Source organism: Leptodactylus fuscus, chromosome 10 (assembly GCF_031893055.1).
Source record: "Leptodactylus fuscus isolate aLepFus1 chromosome 10, aLepFus1.hap2, whole genome shotgun sequence".
Classification (NCBI taxonomy): Eukaryota; Metazoa; Chordata; class Amphibia; order Anura; family Leptodactylidae; genus Leptodactylus; species Leptodactylus fuscus.
Window position 1 is genome coordinate 80,798,309 of NC_134274.1, and position 23,972 is coordinate 80,822,280.

Sequence of the window (23,972 nt, forward strand, 5' to 3'; positions counted from 1 at the left end):
AGAGCGCTGGCACTGAGAGATGATCACTAGCTCTGAGAGAGCGCTGGCACTGAGAGATGATCACTAGCACTGAGAGAGCGCTGGCACTGACAGATGATCACTAGCACTGAGAGAGCTCTGGCACTGAGAGATGATCACTAGCTCTGAGAGTTGATCACTAGCACTGAGAGAGCGCTGGCACTGAGAGATGATCACTGGCACTGAGAGAGCGCTGGCACTGAGAGAGCGCTGGCACTGACAGATGATCACTAGCACTGAGAGAGCGCTGGCACTGACAGATGATCACTAGCACTGAGAGAGCGCTGGCACTGAGAGATGATCACTAGCTCTGAGAGAGCGCTGGCACTGAGAGATGATCACTAGCACTGAGAGAGCGCTGGCACTGAGAGATGATCACTAGCACTGAGAGAGCGCTGGCACTGAGAGATGATCACTAGCACTGAGAGAGCGCTGGCACTGACAGATGATCACTGGCACTGAGAGATCACTAGCACTGAGAGAGCGCTGGCACTGAGAGATCACTAGCACTGAGAGAGCGCTGGCACTGAGAGATGATCACTAGCACTGAGAGAGCGCTGGCACTGAGAGATGATCACTAGCACTGAGAGAGCGCTGGCACTGAGAGATGATCACTAGCACTGAGAGAGCGCTGGCACTGAGAGATGATCACTAGCACTGAGAGAGCGCTGGCACTGACAGATGATCACTGGCACTGAGAGAGCGCTGGCACTGACAGATGATCACTGGCACTGAGAGAGCGCTGGCACTGAGAGATGATCACTAGCACTGAGAGAGCGCTGGCACTGACAGATGATCACTGGCACTGAGAGAGCGCTGGCACTGAGAGATGATCACTAGCTCTGAGAGAGCGCTGGCAATGAGAGATGATCACTAGCACTGAGAGAGCTCTGGCACTGAGAGATGATCACTAGCTCTGAGAGAGCGCTGGCAATGAGAGATGATCACTAGCACTGAGAGAGCGCTGGCACTGAGAGATGATCACTAGCACTGAGAGAGCGCTGGCACTGAGAGATGATCACTAGCACTGAGAGAGCGCTGGCACTGAGAGATGATCACTAGCACTGAGAGAGCGCTGGCACTGAGAGATGATCACTAGCACTGAGAGAGCGCTGGCACTGAGAGATGATCACTAGCACTGAGAGAGCGCTGGCACTGAGAGAGCGCTGGCACTGAGAGATGATCACTAGCACTGAGAGAGCGCTGGCAATGAGAGATGATCACTAGCACTGAGAGAGCGCTGGCACTGAGAGATGATCACTAGCACTGAGAGAGCGCTGGCACTGAGAGATGATCACTAGCACTGAGAGAGCGCTGGCACTGAGAGATGATCACTAGCACTGAGAGAGCGCTGGCACTGAGAGAGCGCTGGCACTGAGAGATGATCACTAGCACTGAGAGAGCGCTGGCACTGAGAGAGCGCTGGCACTGAGAGATGATCACTAGCACTGAGAGAGTGCTGGCACTGAGAGATGATCACTAGCACTGAGAGAGCGCTGGCACTGAGAGATGATCACTAGCTCTGAGAGAGCGCTGGCACTGAGAGATGATCACTAGCTCTGAGAGAGCGCTGGCACTGAGAGATGATCACTAGCACTGAGAGAGCGCTGGCACTGACATGATCACTAGCACTGAGAGAGCTCTGGCACTGAGAGATGATCACTAGCTCTGAGAGATGATCACTAGCACTGAGAGAGCGCTGGCACTGAGAGATGATCACTGGCACTGAGAGAGCGCTGGCACTGACAGATGATCACTAGCACTGAGAGAGCGCTGGCACTGACAGATGATCACTAGCACTGAGAGAGCGCTGGCACTGAGAGATGATCACTAGCTCTGAGAGAGCGCTGGCACTGAGAGATGATCACTAGCACTGAGAGAGCGCTGGGACTGAGAGATGATCACTAGCACTGAGAGAGCGCTGGCACTGAGAGATGATCACTAGCACTGAGAGAGCGCTGGCACTGACAGATGATCACTGGCACTGAGAGATCACTAGCACTGAGAGAGCGCTGGCACTGAGAGATCACTAGCACTGAGAGAGCGCTGGCACTGAGAGATCACTAGCTCTGAGAGAGCGCTGGCACTGAGAGATGATCACTAGCACTGAGAGAGCGCTGGCACTGACAGATGATCACTAGCACTGAGAGAGCGCTGGCACTGAGAGATGATCACTAGCACTGAGAGAGCGCTGGCACTGAGAAATGATCACTAGCACTGAGAGAGCGCTGGCACTGACAGATGATCACTGGCACTGAGAGAGCGCTGGCACTGACAGATGATCACTAGCACTGAGAGAGCGCTGGCACTGAGAGATGATCACTAGCACTGAGAGAGCGCTGGCACTGAGAGATGATCACTAGCACTGAGAGAGCGCTGGCACTGAGAGATGATCACTAGCACTGAGAGAGCGCTGGCACTGAGAGATGATCACTAGCACTGAGAGAGCGCTGGCACTGAGAGATGATCACTAGCACTGAGAGAGCGCTGGCACTGACAGATGATCACTGGCACTGAGAGAGCGCTGGCACTGACAGATGATCACTGGCACTGAGAGAGCGCTGGCACTGAGAGATGATCACTAGCACTGAGAGAGCGCTGGCACTGAGAGATGATCACTAGCACTGAGAGAGCGCTGGCACTGAGAGATGATCACTAGCACTGAGAGAGCGCTGGCAATGAGAGATGATCACTAGCACTGAGAGAGCGCTGGCACTGAGAGATGATCACTAACTCTGAGAGAGTGCTGGCACTGAGAGATGATCACTAGCACTGAGAGAGCGCTGGCACTGAGAGATGATCACTAGCACTGAGAGAGCGCTGGCACTGAGAGATGATCACTAGCACTGAGAGAGCGCTGGCACTGAGAGATGATCACTAGCACTGAGAGAGCGCTGGCACTGACAGATGATCACTGGCACTGAGAGAGCGCTGGCACTGAGAGATGATCACTAGCACTGAGAGAGCGCTGGCACTGAGAGATGATCACTAGCACTGAGAGAGCGCTGGCACTGAGAGAGCGCTGGCACTGAGAGATGATCACTAGCACTGAGAGAGCGCTGGCAATGAGAGATGATCACTAGCACTGAGAGAGCGCTGGCACTGAGAGATGATCACTAGCTCTGAGAGAGCGCTGGCACTGAGAGATGATCACTAGCTCTGAGAGAGCGCTGGCACTGAGAGATGATCACTAGCACTGAGAGAGCGCTGGCACTGACAGATGATCACTAGCACTGAGAGAGCTCTGGCACTGAGAGATGATCACTAGCTCTGAGAGTTGATCACTAGCACTGAGAGAGCGCTGGCACTGAGAGATGATCACTGGCACTGAGAGAGCGCTGGCACTGAGAGAGCGCTGGCACTGACAGATGATCACTAGCACTGAGAGAGCGCTGGCACTGACAGATGATCACTAGCACTGAGAGAGCGCTAGCACTGAGAGATGATCACTAGCTCTGAGAGAGCGCTGGCACTGAGAGATGATCACTAGCACTGAGAGAGCGCTGGCACTGAGAGATGATCACTAGCACTGAGAGAGCGCTGGCACTGAGAGATGATCACTAGCACTGAGAGAGCGCTGGCACTGACAGATGATCACTGGCACTGAGAGATCACTAGCACTGAGAGAGCGCTGGCACTGAGAGATCACTAGCACTGAGAGAGCGCTGGCACTGACAGATGATCACTAGCACTGAGAGAGCGCTGGCACTGAGAGATGATCACTAGCACTGAGAGAGCGCTGGCACTGAGAGATGATCACTAGCACTGAGAGAGCGCTGGCACTGAGAGATGATCACTAGCACTGAGAGAGCGCTGGCACTGAGAGATGATCACTAGCTCTGAGAGAGCGCTGGCAATGAGAGATGATCACTAGCACTGAGAGAGCGCTGGCACTGAGAGATGATCACTAGCTCTGAGAGAGCGCTGGCAATGAGAGATGATCACTAGCACTGAGAGAGCGCTGGCACTGAGAGATGATCACTAGCACTGAGAGAGCGCTGGCACTGAGAGATGATCACTAGCACTGAGAGAGCGCTGGCACTGAGAGATGATCACTAGCACTGAGAGAGCGCTGGCACTGAGAGATGATCACTAGCACTGAGAGAGCGCTGGCACTGAGAGATGATCACTAGCACTGAGAGAGCGCTGGCACTGAGAGATGATCACTAGCACTGAGAGAGCGCTGGCACTGAGAGATGATCACTAGCTCTGAGAGAGCGCTGGCACTGAGAGATGATCACTAGCTCTGAGAGAGCGCTGGCACTGAGAGATGATCACTAGCACTGAGAGAGCGCTGGCACTGACAGATGATCACTAGCACTGAGAGAGCTCTGGCACTGAGAGATGATCACTAGCTCTGAGAGATGATCACTAGCACTGAGAGAGCGCTGGCACTGAGAGATGATCACTGGCACTGAGAGAGCGCTGGCACTGAGAGAGCGCTGGCACTGACAGATGATCACTAGCACTGAGAGAGCGCTGGCACTGACAGATGATCACTAGCACTGAGAGAGCGCTGGCACTGAGAGATGATCACTAGCTCTGAGAGAGCGCTGGCACTGACAGATGATCACTAGCACTGAGAGAGCGCTGGCACTGAGAGATGATCACTAGCACTGAGAGAGCGCTGGCACTGAGAGATGATCACTAGCACTGAGAGAGCGCTGGCACTGAGAGATGATCACTAGCTCTGAGAGAGCGCTGGCAATGAGAGATGATCACTAGCACTGAGAGAGCGCTGGCACTGAGAGATGATCACTAGCTCTGAGAGAGCGCTGGCAATGAGAGATGATCACTAGCACTGAGAGAGCGCTGGCACTGAGAGATGATCACTAGCACTGAGAGAGCGCTGGCACTGAGAGATGATCACTAGCACTGAGAGAGCGCTGGCACTGAGAGATGATCACTAGCACTGAGAGAGCGCTGGCACTGAGAGATGATCACTAGCACTGAGAGAGCGCTGGCACTGAGAGATGATCACTAGCACTGAGAGAGCGCTGGCACTGAGAGAGCGCTGGCACTGAGAGATGATCACTAGCACTGAGAGAGCGCTGGCAATGAGAGATGATCACTAGCACTGAGAGAGCGCTGGCACTGAGAGATGATCACTAGCACTGAGAGAGCGCTGGCACTGAGAGATGATCACTAGCACTGAGAGAGCGCTGGCACTGAGAGATGATCACTAGCACTGAGAGAGCGCTGGCACTGAGAGAGCGCTGGCACTGAGAGATGATCACTAGCACTGAGAGAGCGCTGGCACTGAGAGAGCGCTGGCACTGAGAGATGATCACTAGCACTGAGAGAGTGCTGGCACTGAGAGATGATCACTAGCACTGAGAGAGCGCTGGCACTGAGAGATGATCACTAGCTCTGAGAGAGCGCTGGCACTGAGAGATGATCACTAGCTCTGAGAGAGCGCTGGCACTGAGAGATGATCACTAGCACTGAGAGAGCGCTGGCACTGACATGATCACTAGCACTGAGAGAGCTCTGGCACTGAGAGATGATCACTAGCTCTGAGAGATGATCACTAGCACTGAGAGAGCGCTGGCACTGAGAGATGATCACTGGCACTGAGAGAGCGCTGGCACTGACAGATGATCACTAGCACTGAGAGAGCGCTGGCACTGACAGATGATCACTAGCACTGAGAGAGCGCTGGCACTGAGAGATGATCACTAGCTCTGAGAGAGCGCTGGCACTGAGAGATGATCACTAGCACTGAGAGAGCGCTGGCACTGAGAGATGATCACTAGCACTGAGAGAGCGCTGGCACTGAGAGATGATCACTAGCACTGAGAGAGCGCTGGCACTGACAGATGATCACTGGCACTGAGAGATCACTAGCACTGAGAGAGCGCTGGCACTGAGAGATCACTAGCACTGAGAGAGCGCTGGCACTGAGAGATCACTAGCTCTGAGAGAGCGCTGGCACTGAGAGATGATCACTAGCACTGAGAGAGCGCTGGCACTGACAGATGATCACTAGCACTGAGAGAGCGCTGGCACTGAGAGATGATCACTAGCACTGAGAGAGCGCTGGCACTGAGAGATGATCACTAGCACTGAGAGAGCGCTGGCACTGACAGATGATCACTGGCACTGAGAGAGCGCTGGCACTGACAGATGATCACTAGCACTGAGAGAGCGCTGGCACTGAGAGATGATCACTAGCACTGAGAGAGCGCTGGCACTGAGAGATGATCACTAGCACTGAGAGAGCGCTGGCACTGAGAGATGATCACTAGCACTGAGAGAGCGCTGGCACTGAGAGATGATCACTAGCACTGAGAGAGCGCTGGCACTGAGAGATGATCACTAGCACTGAGAGAGCGCTGGCACTGACAGATGATCACTGGCACTGAGAGAGCGCTGGCACTGACAGATGATCACTGGCACTGAGAGAGCGCTGGCACTGAGAGATGATCACTAGCACTGAGAGAGCGCTGGCACTGACAGATGATCACTGGCACTGAGAGAGCGCTGGCACTGAGAGATGATCACTAGCACTGAGAGAGCGCTGGCACTGAGAGATGATCACTAGCACTGAGAGAGCGCTGGCACTGAGAGATGATCACTAGCACTGAGAGAGCGCTGGCACTGATAGATGATCACTGGCACTGAGAGAGCGCTGGCACTGACAGATGATCACTGGCACTGAGAGAGCGCTGGCACTGAGAGATGATCACTAGCACTGAGAGAGCGCTGGCACTGACAGATGATCACTGGCACTGAGAGAGCGCTGGCACTGAGAGATGATCACTAGCACTGAGAGAGCGCTGGCACTGAGAGATGATCACTAGCACTGAGAGAGCGCTGGCACTGAGAGATGATCACTAGCACTGAGAGAGCGCTGGCACTGACAGATGATCACTGGCACTGAGAGAGCGCTGGCACTGACAGATGATCACTGGCACTGAGAGAGCGCTGGCACTGAGAGATGATCACTAGCACTGAGAGAGCGCTGGCACTGACAGATGATCACTGGCACTGAGAGAGCGCTGGCACTGAGAGATGATCACTAGCACTGAGAGAGCGCTGGCACTGAGAGATGATCACTAGCACTGAGAGAGCGCTGGCACTGAGAGATGATCACTAGCACTGAGAGAGCGCTGGCACTGACAGATGATCACTGGCACTGAGAGATCACTAGCACTGAGAGAGCGCTGGCACTGAGAGATCACTAGCACTGAGAGAGCGCTGGCACTGAGAGATCACTAGCTCTGAGAGAGCGCTGGCACTGAGAGATGATCACTAGCACTGAGAGAGCGCTGGCACTGACAGATGATCACTAGCACTGAGAGAGCGCTGGCACTGAGAGATGATCACTAGCACTGAGAGAGCGCTGGCACTGAGAGATGATCACTAGCACTGAGAGAGCGCTGGCACTGACAGATGATCACTGGCACTGAGAGAGCGCTGGCACTGACAGATGATCACTAGCACTGAGAGAGCGCTGGCACTGAGAGATGATCACTAGCACTGAGAGAGCGCTGGCACTGAGAGATGATCACTAGCACTGAGAGAGCGCTGGCACTGAGAGATGATCACTAGCACTGAGAGAGCGCTGGCACTGAGAGATGATCACTAGCACTGAGAGAGCGCTGGCACTGAGAGATGATCACTAGCACTGAGAGAGCGCTGGCACTGACAGATGATCACTGGCACTGAGAGAGCGCTGGCACTGACAGATGATCACTGGCACTGAGAGAGCGCTGGCACTGAGAGATGATCACTAGCACTGAGAGAGCGCTGGCACTGACAGATGATCACTGGCACTGAGAGAGCGCTGGCACTGAGAGATGATCACTAGCACTGAGAGAGCGCTGGCACTGAGAGATGATCACTAGCACTGAGAGAGCGCTGGCACTGAGAGATGATCACTAGCACTGAGAGAGCGCTGGCACTGATAGATGATCACTGGCACTGAGAGAGCGCTGGCACTGACAGATGATCACTGGCACTGAGAGAGCGCTGGCACTGAGAGATGATCACTAGCACTGAGAGAGCGCTGGCACTGACAGATGATCACTGGCACTGAGAGAGCGCTGGCACTGAGAGATGATCACTAGCACTGAGAGAGCGCTGGCACTGAGAGATGATCACTAGCACTGAGAGAGCGCTGGCACTGAGAGATGATCACTAGCACTGAGAGAGCGCTGGCACTGACAGATGATCACTGGCACTGAGAGAGCGCTGGCACTGACAGATGATCACTGGCACTGAGAGAGCGCTGGCACTGAGAGATGATCACTAGCACTGAGAGAGCGCTGGCACTGACAGATGATCACTGGCACTGAGAGAGCGCTGGCACTGAGAGATGATCACTAGCACTGAGAGAGCGCTGGCACTGAGAGATGATCACTAGCTCTGAGAGAGCGCTGGCACTGAGAGATGATCACTAGCACTGAGAGAGCGCTGGCACTGACAGATGATCACTGGCACTAGCAGTTTTTGTTATAGCCAAGAATACACTTTCTTCAGTAGTTAATTTTTTTTTTAACCCTTAATTGTCAGGATTACGTGGTTGTGAAGAAGTCTGGAGAGCATGTGACTGCCAGTGATAGCAGAGAGCTGAGAAGTTTCCCGACTGCTATAATGGAGCCGTCGCCCCAGACTCCCATCCCAGAGGGAACCAATGATCGGAAACTCCTAGAACTCACCAACAGGATCATTCATCTTCTGACCGGAGAGGTGAGTGCTGCTGGGAATACTGGGCCAGTCTATCTATTGAGGTGTGGGGGGGGTGACTGTATTACTGTGTGTGGTGCTGGTGTCACATGTCAGGATGTCCCCGTCTGTTTCTGCAGGTCTGGAAGCATTTAGGTCATTCAGCTCTTCATAGTGACAATGTAATGGAGCACAGCCAACAAATCACCCCTCTAGGTAAGAGGACGTTCTCCTGACCCAAGGTAAAGAGTGGATTAGGTGACTGATTTGTCCATATAAGCCTTAAAGGCAGTGTCAACAGACCCAGCATATCACCCCAACCCTGCAGATAGATAGGTTACTGTCACCAGAACCAGCATATCACCCCAGCCCTGCAGATAGATAGGTTACTGTCACCAGAACCAGTATATCACCCCAGCCCTGCAGATAGATGGGTTACTGTCACCAGAACCAGCATATCACCCCAGCCCTGCAGATAGATAGGTTAGTGTCACCAGAACCAGTATATCACCCCAGCCCTGCAGATAGATAGGTTAGTGTCACCAGAACCAGCATATCACCCCAGCCCTGCAGATAGATAGGTTACTGTCACCAGAACCAGCATATCACCCCAGCCCTGCAGATAGATAGATTACTGTCACCAGTACCAGCATATCACCCCAGCCCTGCAGATAGATAGATTACTGTCACCAGAACCAGCATATCACCCCAGCCCTGCAGATAGATAGGTTAGTGTCACCAGAACCAGTATATCACCCCAGCCCTGCAGATAGATAGGTTAGTGTCACCAGAACCAGCATATCACCCCAGCCCTGCAGATAGATAGGTTACTGTCACCAGAACCAGCATATCACCCCAGCCCTGCAGATAGATAGATTACTGTCACCAGTACCAGCATATCACCCCAGCCCTGCAGATAGATAGATTACTGTCACCAGTACCAGCATATCACCCCAGTCCTGCAGATAGATAGGTTACTGTCACCAGAACCAGCATATCACCCCAGCCCTGCAGATAGATAGGTTAGTGTCACCAGAACCAGCATATCACCCCAGTCCTGCAGATAGATAGGTTACTGTCACCAGAACCAGCATATCACCCCAGCCCTGCAGATAGATAGGTTACTGTCACCAGAACCAGCATATCACCCCAGCCCTGCAGATAGATAGGTTAGTGTCACCAGAACCAGCATATCACCCCAGTCCTGCAGATAGATAGGTTACTGTCACCAGACCCAGCATATCACCCCAGCCCTGCAGATAGATAGGTTACTGTCACCAGAACCAGCATATCACCCCAGCCCTGCAGATAGATAGGTTACTGTCACCAGACCCAGTATATCACCCCAGCCCTGCAGATAGATAGGTTACTGTCACCAGACCCAGTATATCACCCCAGCCCTGCAGATAGATAGGTTAGTGTCACCAGAACCAGCATATCACCCCAGCCCTGCAGATAGATAGGTTACTGTCACCAGACCCAGTATATCACCCCAGCCCTGCAGATAGATAGGTTAGTGTCACCAGAACCAGCATATCACCCCAGCCCTGCAGATAGATAGGTTACTGTCACCAGACCCCAGTATATCACCCCAGCCCTGCAGATAGATAAGTTAGTGTCACCAGAGCCAGCATATCACCCAGCCCTGCAGATAGATAGGTTACTGTCACCGGAACCAGCATATCACCCCAGCCCTGCAGATAGATAGGTTACTGTCACCAGACCCCAGTATATCACCCCAGCCCTGCAGATAGATAGGTTATGGTCACCAGAACCAGTATATTACCTCAGCCGTGCAGATAGATAGGTTATGGTCACCAGAACCAGCATATCACCCCAGCCCTGCAGATAGATAGGTTACTGTTACCAGACCTAGCATATCACCCCAGCCCTGCAGATAGATAGGTTACTGTCACCAGAACCAGCCGACAGATATGTGTCAGTACACCCCAGCACACCCCCTAGCCTGCAGATAGATAGGTTACTGTCACCAGAACCAGCATATAATCCCAGCCCTGCAGATAGATAGGTTACTGTCACCAGTACCAGCATATCACCCCAGCCCTGCAGATAGATAGATTACTGTCACCAGTACCAGCATATCACCCCAGCCCTGCAGATAGATAGGTTAGTGTCACCAGTACCAGCATATCACCCCAGTCCTGCAGATAGATAGGTTACTGTCACCAGAACCAGCATATCACCCCAGCCCTGCAGATAGATAGGTTACTGTCACCAGAACCAGCATATCACCCCAGCCCTGCAGATAGATAGGTTAGTGTCACCAGTACCAGCATATCACCCCAGCCCTGCAGATAGAGTTTTCAATGAAATGGAAAGACGGCGCTCTCAGGTCACAACAGGATTTTATTCAAAAAGACAATGATGCACAACGCTAAAAAATCGCCGCGTTTCGGGCACACCTGCCCTTTCTCAAGTGCGTAACTAATTAGAAAATAGATAAAACAAGTATTCACTTCAACGTTTTTTTGGCCAGAGAAGCACTTAGGCCTAAGTTAAAATATACAATGAATTCAAAAAATAATAATACATGATTTATAAAACAATAGTAAAACAAATCTCATATACCAACCTTATCATTTAAAATATAAAAAAAAATCTATATATACATAATAACAAGTAAATGTGCCAAATCATCTCAATCTCATGATAGAAAGCCATTGCATATCTAACACTGATCGTTAGCATGCATCATTGTGTTGTTATTTATATCAATGTGGCTACCAATAATCCCTAGTTTACAACTACAGCAAAAAAAGGGGGAGCATAGAGAGTCTTACCTTCACACAAAGCTCGGTCAGTCTGGAAGATGTATACAAATTGTATGCCGTGTGCTCCTAGGTTTAAATATAGTGGAGCTCGTTTGGCTCCCTACATTCCGTGGAGTGTTGCCAGATGGTGCGATTCAGGTTGGAGAACATATATGTCCGCGCAAAATATTAAAGCTACACAACAATGTGCTCTAAGTTGTAGCGCACATGTGACTCACGCGTGCGTGGTATATTTAGCATTACTAAGCGCATAGCTAAGTGCTCATACGTGATATGCATATTCGTGGTATGATTACCATTACGGAGCACGTGACTGAGTGCTCATACATAATTCGCGCATGCGTGAATTATGTGTGAAGGTAAGACTCTCTATGCTCCCCCTTTTTTTGCTGTAGTTGTAAACTAGGGATTATTGGTAGCCACATTGATATAAATAACAACACAATGATGCATGCTAACGATCAGTGTTTGATATGCAATGGCTTTCTATCATGAGATTGAGATGATTTGGCACATTTACTTGTTATTATGTATATATAGATTTTTTTTTATATTTTAAATGATAAGGTTGGTATATGAGATTTGTTTTACTATTGTTTTATAAATCATGTATTATTATTTTTTGAATTCATTGTATATTTTAACTTAGGCCTAAGTGCTTCTCTGGCCAAAAAAACGTTGAAGTGAATACTTGTTTTATCTATTTTCTAATTAGTTACGCACTTGAGAAAGGGCAGGTGTGCCCGAAACGCGGCGATTTTTTAGCGTTGTGCATCATTGTCTTTTTGAATAAAATCCTGTTGTGACCTGAGAGCGCCGTCTTTCCATTTCATTGAAAACTCTATCTTCCCTGGCCTTGGCCGGTGTCCATCAGACGTGCTGCCACCTCCACCTGACGGTAAACTCCAAACATAGTTGTGAGCGATTGTCACAACCTCATCAGGTGAGAGGCCATTTGGTCCTTTTAAATCTTCTGGTTATTTCCACCAAAATTTATCAGACATTCTACACTATATAGTGTGCTCGGTGTCTCTTTTGTTTTTTATTCCAGCCCTGCAGATAGATAGGTTACTGTCACTAGAACCAGCATATCACCCCAGCCCTGCAGATAGATAGGTTACTGTCACCAGAACCAGCATATCACCCCAGCCCTGCAGATAGATAGGTTACTGTCACCAGAACCAGTATATCTCCCCAGCCCTGCAGATAGATAGGTTACTGTCACCAGAACCAGCATATCTCCCCAGCCCTGCAGATAGATAGGTTACTGTCACCAGAACCAGCATATCACCCCAGCCCTGCAGATAGATAGGTTACTGTCACCAGAACCAGCATATCACCCCAGCCCTGCAGATAGATAGGTTAGTGTCACCAGAACCAGCATATCACCCCAGCCCTGCAGATAGATAGGTTAGTGTCACCAGAACCAGCATATCACCCCAGTCCTGCAGATAGATAGGTTACTGTCACCAGAACCAGCATATCACCCCAGCCCTGCAGATAGATAGGTTACTGTCACCAGACCCAGCATATCACCCCAGCCCTGCAGATAGATAGGTTACTGTCACCAGACCCAGCATATCACCCCAGCCCTGCAGATAGATAGGTTACTGTCACCAGACCCAGCATATCACCCCAGCCCTGCAGATAGATAGGTTAGTGTCACCAGAACCAGCATATCACCCCAGTCCTGCAGATAGATAGTTTACTGTCACCAGTACCAGCATATCACCCCAGCCCTGCAGATAGATAGGTTAGTGTCACCAGTACCAGCATATCACCCCAGTCCTGCAGGTAGATAGGTTACTGTCACCAGACCCAGCATATCACCCCAGCACTGCAGATAGATAGGTTACTGTCACCAGAACCAGCATATCACCCCAGCCCTGCAGATAGATAGGTTACTGTCACCAGAACCAGTATATCACCCCAGCCCTGCAGATAGATAGGTTAGTGTCACCAGAACCAGCATATCACCCCAGCCCTGCAGATAGATAGGTTAGTGTCACCAGTACCAGCATATCACCCCAGTCCTGCAGGTAGATCGGTTACTGTCACCAGACCCAGCATATCACCCCAGCCCTGCAGATAGATAGGTTAGTGTCACCAGAACCAGCATATCACCCCAGCCCTACAGATAGATAGGTTACTGTCACCAGAATTACACAGAATTTTTCTCTTCTGATTCTCGTTATCCATTGCTTAGATATCACTGTTTTTGTCAATAATTTTGTTAATTTCGTTGGAGCAAATGAGTCATTTGCATATTGACAGAAATTAGGATATCTCCGCAATAGAGGCGGCAACAAGGGGAAAACACTGCCTGGTTGAGGTGACCCTAACCTATCTATCTGCAGGGCTGGGGTGATAATGCTGGGTTGTGTTGAAACATTCCCTTTAAGCTGGCCATACGCACAAGAAGAATATTGTATAAATATGGTATACTGAAGTGGAACTGGACGACCATCTATAGTATATAGGGGCTTCTGCAGGAATCGGGAAGTCCCTGTACACATTACATGGTCGGCTGGCATTGAGACCCAACATTCTCATGAAGATAAGCCACTGCCAGCCACTTCTGTGTGTGCAGGGGTGCGGAGTTATAGCTGTGTACCGTGTCTGGCCGGCCTCTATGGAGAATACACACACACAACTGTCCTTGAAGGCTAAAGCTCTTCTACCTTTACCGCAGCAGTAAGGTTGCAGGTATATAATGACATCTTATTCATGTGCTGCATCTCAGTTCATGCTGCAGGTTTTCGTAGGCGACTGATGGCAGCAAAGCCCCCCGGTCCGTCTAGTCTTCCATTTTATCTTAGGATAGATGTTACTGTAGATTTCCCGACCACATCTGCTTTAAGTTTGTACCAAGCCTCAGCTACGTTTTTTCATGCGGAGGATGGGAGCAGCAGAAAACCCAGCGAGATTTCCAGTGCCAAAGAATTAAACATCCCAGACATTTTTTGTTGCAGGCAAATCCATTACCAGTTTCCCTCAAATGAAAGTGGACCCATCTTGTGTGGACGTACATGTAAAGGGTTTTTCTAGGACCTAAACATAATTGATATTGATGAGCTATCCATAAGATATGTCGTCAGTATCAGATCAGTCGTGGTCTGGCACACGGATCCCATCCAGCTGCCGGAAGCCATATACTAGGTGTACGGCTGCAAGTGGCTCGGTTCCTATTCAAGTGAATGAGAGGCTGCAGTTCCAGGGGCCTCCTCATCAACATATAGCCTGGAAGCTATATACAGTGTACAGAGCTACGTACACCATAGCAGTGGTGTCTGGAACTGTAGCCCTGCTCCAATTCACAATACACATTAGTAAATGGCTTCTGAAAGGTAGGGATGGGATCCAGCTGATTCTGATGACCTACCCTGTGGACATCTTCAGATTCTGGTCAACCCCTTTTGGGCTGGTTCACACAGAGGAATTTGACCCTGAATTTGCCAGGCAGAAAATTTCAGCGTCAGGAATTTGAAGCAGATTTTGGAAACTGATTTCGAAGCTGAATCTGAAAATCGGATTCAAAAACGGCTCCAAAATTTGCCATCCATTCATTCCAAGGTTTCAAGCAGATTCTGCCTGAACAATGACCAGGATGTTTCATTTTTTTTCTGATCGCTGAAAAAATTTGCTACTGCCTCCCATTGAGGCAGATTTTAGGAAGGATTTCCTTAGGATATCAGATCTGTAGGGGCCTCACTATCTGTACCCCTGACGATCAGCTGATTGAAGAGGCCATGTGAACCATTCTTTCAGAAAACCTCTGGCAGAAGTTTTGGTCGGGGGCTAAGACCCCACCGATCACTGAACCAAAGTGGCAGAAGCCTTCAGCCAAGCAGTATGCCACTCGATATGATCAGCTCTCCTTCTTAGCTAAATTCGAGCCCAAATAAGCGAATCCTTGCCATTGGCCACCTCTGACCGTGTCACAAGCTTCTTAGGTCACAGCTAACATGTCTTGCGGATCAAGTACAACCTTTCTGGTTATTTGGAATACAAATTTAGTATATTTTTGTGTTTTTACAGATTCACCAGAAGATTTTCAAACTAACCACATCCCTACAGGGATTAAGGCGGAATCGATGGCATGTAAAGAAGGAGTTGACCTAGAGATTAATGCACGAATATACCCGCAGATACAAGATGGCCACATTGAGGAAGATACAGATTTTTCCGAAAAGACTGCCCTGGACAGTAACAGCCCGGCACCTCCAGAGCTCGTGTACAACCAAGGAGCACTTCACATAAAAGAAGAATTGGTCGTACCCATCAACCCATCAAACAGCATTAAGGAAGAATCCCGACCACCTCTCCAAGCCGCTAAGATGTCTATAGCTGTAGATCATACACCGCCGTATTCATCTCCTCATATCAAGAAGGAGTCGGCTCTATATCATGAAGGAAATGGCACGGATACCGAAATGTCTAGCATAGGTTACACACAGCAATACCCATCTGGCCATATTAAGCAGGAGTTGTCTTCTGTCCATGACGTTCACTCTGCAGACACCGACACCTATACACAAATCGATTACCTGGTCCCTTATACCGATGAATGTAGCGGAGAAGATAGCGATTCACCGACAACGGGGAAGAATCCCTCGGCTACAGTCATAGGAAAGGACGGAAGATATTCTAACAAATCCTTCTCTGTGTCCAGGCAATCAAAATCCACCACAGAGAAAAGCTACAAGTGCTCCGAATGTCCGAAATGTTTTGCCAGAAACGCAGATTTACTGAAACATCAAAAGGCCCATAGAGAGTCGCAGTCGATCATATGCTCCGACTGCGGAAAAACCTTCGCCAAGAACTCCATGTATGTAAGGCACCAGAGAATTCACACAGGGGAGAAGCCATTCTCTTGTTCGGACTGTGGGAAGAGGTTCTCGGTCAGCGCCCACCTTATCACGCACCAGCGAATTCACACGGGTGAGAAGCCTTTCGTGTGTTCCGACTGCGGGAAGTCCTTTAACCAGAAGGCATCGCTCATCAAGCATCGCAGGACTCATACGGGCGAGAAACCGTTTGTATGCGCCGATTGCGGGAAGTGTTTCACCAGCAGCACCAACCTCACGCTGCACCAGCGCGTTCACACAGGGGAGAAACCGTATTCTTGCTCCGTGTGTGGGAAGTGTTTTAGAAGCAGCCCCAATCTAATATCCCACCAGAGAATCCACACTGGGGAGAAACCGTACTCCTGCACAGAATGCGGCAAGTTTTTTACCAACAGCTCGGTACTGGTCAGACATCAGAGGACGCATACCGGAGAGAAACCATTTTTATGTTCCGAGTGCGGGAAGTGTTTTACTCGAAACTCACAACTTATAAAGCATCAAATGATCCATGCCGGACAGAGACCCTACTCCTTAGTTTCAGCAAAGTAGACGGGAAAATGGAGGTTTTTGGGTTTTTTTCTAACAAGTTGAGTTTACACATTGTACGCTCGTATAGTCTAGTCAGTATTAACGTGCATGGGAACGGTGGGGGTGGCGTTGGTGGGACCGTCTTAAAGTCACTCCTCCTATGTAAATGCATTAAAGAGAAATTGCAAATCTAATCCATTGTGCTTCATCCACCCATACCTGATGGTCAAGACATGCGCCTAGATAAATCCAGTCTGATAGAGTAATGGGTTAAATGGCTACAGAGGTGGGCTCTTGTTCTAGAAGCCAGAAACAGAGAAACCTCCAATTCTGGTCTTTACATCTGGAGCCCAACTCACTATGTGACCACTGCAGCCCGTCGCAGGCTTCTATCCGTATGTACAGTATTGGCCCCCCTGCAATTCTGTCAGATAATCCTCGTTGTCTTCCAGATAATGATTACAAGCACAAACTCTTTGGTAATATCTTCATTTATTTTGCTTGCAATGAAAAAACACAAAAGAGAATGAAAAAAAGTCACATCATTGATCATTTTACACAAAACTCCAAAACTGGTGTGGACAAAAGTATTGGCCCCCTCAGCCTAATACTTGGTAGCACAACCTTTAGACACAATAACTGCGCACAACCGCTTCCGCTAACCAGCAATGAGTTTCTTACAAGGCTCTGCTGGAATCTTAGACCATTCTTCTTTGGCAAACTGCTCCAGGTCCCCCCTGAGATGTGAAGGGGGCCTTCTCCAAACTGCCCCCAAGAGATCTCTCCCCTCCCCCACAGGTGTTCTATGGGATTCAGGGCTGGACTCATTGCTGCCACTTTACAAGTCTCCAGGGCTTTCTCTCAACACCATTTTCTAGTGCCATGGGCTTTACACTTCTTGATGACACTGCGCACGGTAGACACAGGAACATTCAGGTCTTTGGAGATGGACTTGTAGCCTTGAGATTGCTTCCTCACAATTTTGCTTCTCAATACCTCAGACAGTTTTTTGGTCTTCTTTCTTTTCCTCCATGCTCAATGTGGTCACACAAGGACACAGGACAGAGGTGGAGTCAACTTTAATCCATTTCAACTGGCTGCAAGTGTGATTTAGTTATTGCCACCACCTGTTAGGTGCCACAGGTAAGTAACAGGTGCTGTTAATTACACAAATTAGAGAAGCATCACATGATTTTTCAAACAGTGCCAATACTTTTGTCCACCCCCTTTTTTATGTTTGCTGTGGAACTATATCCAATTTGGCTTGACAATTGTTCTTGTGGTTTTCCATTGAAGACAAATTAAATGAAGATAATAATACCAAAGAGTTTGTGAGTGCAATCATTATCTGGAAGAAACCGAGCATTATCTGACAGAATTGCAGGGGTGCCAATACTTTTGGCCAACACTGTAGATATACATGTCTGATAGATGGGGGTCTCACCTTTAAAGACCTGCATACTATAAGTCTCCCCTTCCCCCTGCATTATGCTGCACCTGCTGTCTGATTCCCTCCAATTTCATGGCAGTCCTAAAGAGACAGCCAAGTACAAGTGTCCGGAATGAGACCCCCCCAACGAGTGATGGCTTGTTTCCTACAGCCTGGACGCACAGTATGCAGAGATCTTGTGGAGTCCATGGCTTGATGGGTCAGAGTTATATTTGGTGTCACATGGTGGGTCTAAATTGGGCTAAAGTTATCTAATTGGTGAATTTCTTACTATTATAGTTATGACACTCACAGAACACGATTTAAACTTTTATTTTTATTAATATTTAAATATCTTTAATAAAAGTAAAAGATATAAAATAAAAACAGCAAAACATGAGCAAACTCAAAGGTGAAATTTAAATAATTGTCCCGTACCAACACATTACTTATAAGCATCTCACTATCCCCTCATGTCCCTCCAGTGTACCCCCATATTACTTATAAGCACCGCTCTGTCCCCCGTGTCCCTCCAGTGTACCCCCACATTACTAACAAGCACCACACTATCCCCCATGTCCCTCCAGTGTACCCCTACATTACAAGCATCCCACTATCCCCTCATGTCCCTCCAGTGTACCCCCCATATTACTTATAAGCACCGCTCTGTCCCTCCAGTGTACCCCCACATTACTTATAAGCACCGCTCTGTCCCCCGTGTCCCTCCAGTGTACCCCCACATTACTAACAAGCACCACACTATCCCCCATGTCCCTCCAGTGTACCCCTACATTACAAGCATCCCACTATCCCCTCATGTCCCTCCAGTGTACCCCCATATTACTTATAAGCACCGCTCTGTCCCTCCAGTGTACCCCCACATTACTAACAAGCACCTCACTATCCCCCATGTCCCTCCAGTGTACCCCTACATTACTAACAAGCACCTCACTATCCCCCATGTCCCTCCAGTGTACCCCTACATTACTAACAAGCACCTCACTATCCCCCATGTCCCTCCAGTGTACCCCTACATTACTAACAAGCACCTCACTATCCCCCATGTCCCTCCAGTGTACCCCTACATTACTAACAAGCACCACATATTCCCTCTAAGTCCCTCCAGTGTACCCCCATTACTAACAAGCATCCCACTATCCCCCATGTCTCTACAGTGTACCCCCACATTACTAACAAACATCTCCCTATCCCCTATGTCCCTACAGTGTACCCCACATTACTTATAAGCATCTCACTATCCCCCATATCCCTCCAGTGTACCCCTCCATTACTAACAAGCATCCCACTATCCCCCATGTCTCTACAGTGTACCCCCACATTACTAACAAACATCTCCCTATGTCCCTACAGTGTACCCCACATTACTTATAAGCATCTCACTATCCCCCATATCCCTCCAGTGTACCCCTCCATTACTAACAAGCATCCCACTATCCCCCATGTCCCTCGAGTCTACCCCCCACATTAATAGCAATCATCTCACTATCTATCCCCCCATGTTCCTCCAGGGTATCTCTAGAACATCCCCCTTTCCCCTGTGCCTCTCCCGTGCACCCCCCATACTACTACTATCTCCTATGAACCTTAAAGGGGTTGTCCAATCACAAGTGTTAGGGTGCACTCACACTAAGTATACGCTGAGCTGATTCTGAACGTAAAACACGTTCAGAATTGGTGCGTACAAAGCAGATCCCATTCATTTCAATGGGAGCCAGCATACGAGTGTTCCCCTTAGAAATGAATGGGCTGCTTTTTTCCCTATTGGTTTCAATGTGATACGCGCGTAATACATTGAAAGCATAGGGAAAAAAGCCTCCCATTGATTTCAATGGGGAGCGCTCGTATGCCGGCTCCCATTGAAATGAATGGGAGCTGCTTTTTACGCGCTCATTCTGAATGTGTGTTTACAATCAGAATGAGCGCAACGTTACATCATGTGAAGGCTCCCTTACCTGGTACTAACAGTTTTAGAATTTAGGTTTCTCCAGTCATCTGTAATCAGTGAAATGGATGGAACTGCAGACTGGAGTGCAAAACACCCAAATTCTTATGACACCCCCCCCCCCCCCCCCCTTGAAAGTTACCTGCAGGGGATAAGTATAAGTCTAACCCCGCAATGCTAGTAATTATTGCATATATTCCTGTGCACCCCCACCCAAGCATTCTACATCTCTCTAGTGCACCCCCATAGTGTTAATAAGCCCTCCACAGCTCAGAGCCCCCCAAACAAGTATCGCACAGCTCCCCAATTGTCTTTTAAGGCTGAAGCCCAACGCGGCAAATCCGATCCACACATAGCAGAAAAATACCAGCAGCGGAAATTCTGCAATTTCCAAAACCGTTGCATTTGCAAGTCAATTATACCTACGGAAATGTCAGCGGTTGTACTACAGGTATAATGGAAAACTGTGACAAGCACTGAGAGAAAGTCAACATCCGTTTCCACAGTGGGTTTTCACGCTGGGCTTTTTGGCTGCGTCCACTACTTGGGGCCTCAGCCTATTGCACACTATCAATCACCCACGCACCGCCAATGGAGGAGTTTCTTATGCAAACCTAACACAGATGAAAGATTCCTCCATTCCTCAGGAGCCTCCCATGCCCCTCCAGACCCACCCCAAATGTACCTTCAGTGCATGCAGAATACACAAGAACTCCACAACTCTCCACGTGCCCCTCACAGTGTCACAGCTTACATATCCCTCACAGTCATACATCTCACAAAAGTATCAAGCTCGCTATCCCTCACAGCTCAGCCCCACAGCCTGCCAAATCCACCAAGCCTCAACCATAGCTTGCCATCCCCTATAGCAACACAGCTCTGCACCATGCACAGTACACCGCACACCCCACATCTCTCCCCCCACAGTACACCCTGCACCCCACATCTCTCCTCCTCCACACACACACACAGAACACCCTGCATCCCACATAAACACAGTACATCCTGCACCCCACATCTCTCCCCCCCCCCACACACAGAACACCCTGCATCCCACATAAACACAGTACACCTTGCACCCCACATCTCCCCCCCCCCACACACACACACACAGAACACCCTGCATCCCACATAAACACAGTACATCCTGCACCCCACATCTCTCCGCCCCCATACACACACATACCTCCCAACCGTCGCGATTTCCGCGGGACATTCACGATTTCGGTGATGTGTCCCGCGGTCCCGGTTGGAGGGAGGTATGTCCCGATTTCAACTCAGATCTGCGTCCAGAGGACGCAGATCTGAGTTGAACACATACGCGGCTAAAGCAAGGAGCTGTCACAGCTCAGCTCCTTGCTTCGCCGCTGCACGACGGCTACTGGCTTGTAGACGCGATGTGATGACGTCACATCGTGTCTACAACTGTGTGCGAGAGAGAGAGAGAGAGGCACGGTGTTGGGGACATCAAATGGTCCTCATAAGAGTATGTTGCAGGGTTCCAAATTAAATAATTAACAGGCCTAGATGGGCTACCACCCATTGGGCCTGGAGAAGCCACACACACACACACACACACACACACACACGCAGCTGATAGTGTATCAAGTGAGTTCTGATTTATTGTTACAGAGAGTAGTTTAAATACAACACAGACAAAAGCAGGTTGGACTATTCTAATAACATAAGCTGTGGCACATGACTATTGGATAAGGCTTTAATGCAATCTGCATCTCATTATTACACTCCAACCTGGGATGACCTTTCTCATGACATAAAGAAGAATCTAAAATATTTATGTGTAAACCAACATCTTACACTAATTCTAGATGTATATATCACAGCAAGAGAGATAATGATCACATGCTGGTCCACTCCGGCCTTGGGGCTAACGATCAACAGGTTATTGAACCGGTTTCTACACCCACCCTCAAAGATGAATACTCTTACCACAAACAGATAAGGATTTATAACCCAACCATCAACATTTCACACGCCTTATCCCCTAAAGGGGTCTCTTAGACTCTAAAAAGACATTTTCATAAAGTTTATATAAGAAAAAGGTTACAAGATGGCTGACAGAATACAAGATGGAAGATGTGATCCTAACAACGGAGAGAGCGGCAGTGGAGCGACTAGAAGGTAAGTGTAATGTGTACACTGAGGTGGAACGTGAAACTGGGGGCAGATGAAGGAGAGGACGGCATGACACTGGGGCAGAGATGTGGAGACATGAATCTAGGGGCAGAGATGGAGGGGACATGAATCTGGGGGAAGAGATGGAGAGGACATGAATCTGGGGGCAGAGATGGAGGGGACATGAATCTGGGGGCAGAGATGGGGGACATGACACTGGGGGCAGAGATGGGGGGACATGAATCTGGGGGAAGAGATGGAGAGGACATGAATCTGGGGGCAGAGATGGTGGGGACATGAATCTGGGGGCAGAGATGTAGGGACATGAATCTGGGGGTAGAGATGGGGGACATGAATCTGGGGGAAGAGATGGAGGGGACATGAATCTGGGGGAAGAGATGGGGGACATGACACTGGGGGCAGAGATGGGGGACATGACACTGGGGGCAGAGATGGGGGACATGACACTGGGGGCAGAGATGGGGGGACATGAATCTGGGGAACAAGATGAGGGGACATGAATCTGGGGGCAGAGATGAGGGGAAAAGAATCTGGGGGAAGAGATGGAGAGGACATGAATCTGGGGGCAGAGATGGAGGGGACATGAATCTGGGGGCAGAGATGGGGGACATGAATCTGGGGGAAGAGATGGAGAGGACATGAATCTGGGGGCAGAGATGGTGGGGACATGAATCTGGGGGCAGAGATGGGGGGACATGAATCTGGGGGCAGAGATGGGGGACATGAATCTGGGGGAAGAGATGGAGGGGACATGAATCTGGGGGCAGAGATGGAGGGACATGAATCTGGGGGAAGAGATGGGGGACATGACACTGGGGGCAGAGATGGGGGACATGACACTGGGGGCAGAGATGGGGGGACATGAATCTGGGGAACAAGATGAGGGGACATGAATCTGGGGGCAGAGATGAGGGGACATGAATCTGGTGGCAGAGATGGAGGGGGGACATGAATCTGGGGGCAGAGATGTGGAATCATGAATCTGGGGGCAGAAATGGAGGGGACATGAATCTGGGGGCAGAGATGGAGGGGACATGAATCTGGGGACAGAGATGGGAGGACATGAATCTGGGGGCAGAGATGGGGGGACATGAATCTGGGGGCAGAGATGGAGGGACATGAATCTGGGGACAGAGATGGGAGGACATGAATCTGGGGGCAGAGATGGGGGGACATGAATCTGGGGACAGAGATGGGAGGACATGAATCTGGGGGCAGAGATGGGGGGACATGAATCTGGGGGCAGAGAAGTGGGGACATGAATCTGGGGGCAGAGATATGGGGACATGAATCTGGGGCAGAGATGTGGAGACATGAATCTGGGGGCAGAGATGGGGGGACATGAATCTGGGGGCAGAGATGGGGGGACATGAATCTGGGGGCAGAGATGGAGAGGACATGAATCTGGGGACAGAGATGTGGGGACATGAATCTGGGGACAGAGATGGGAGGACATGAATCTGGGGGCAGAGATGGGGGGACATGAATCTGGGGGCAGAGATGTGGGGACATGAATCTGGGGCAGAGATGGAGGGGACATGAATCTGGGGGCAGAGATGGAGGGGACA

At 49.8% G+C, this 23,972-nt stretch overlaps 1 protein-coding gene across 1 annotated transcript in view; it reads left to right on the forward strand.

The window, feature by feature from the left end:
- LOC142219210 (uncharacterized) overlaps window positions 1-23,972 on the forward strand; it is a 43,439-nt gene that overhangs the window by 6,749 nt on the left and 12,718 nt on the right. The window contains exons 3-5 of the mRNA XM_075288163.1: window positions 8,536-8,712; window positions 8,829-8,904; window positions 15,519-16,821. Of these exons, the coding sequence (XP_075144264.1) occupies window positions 8,536-8,712; window positions 8,829-8,904; window positions 15,519-16,821 (1,556 nt within the window). The remainder of the gene's footprint in view (window positions 1-8,535; window positions 8,713-8,828; window positions 8,905-15,518; window positions 16,822-23,972) is intronic.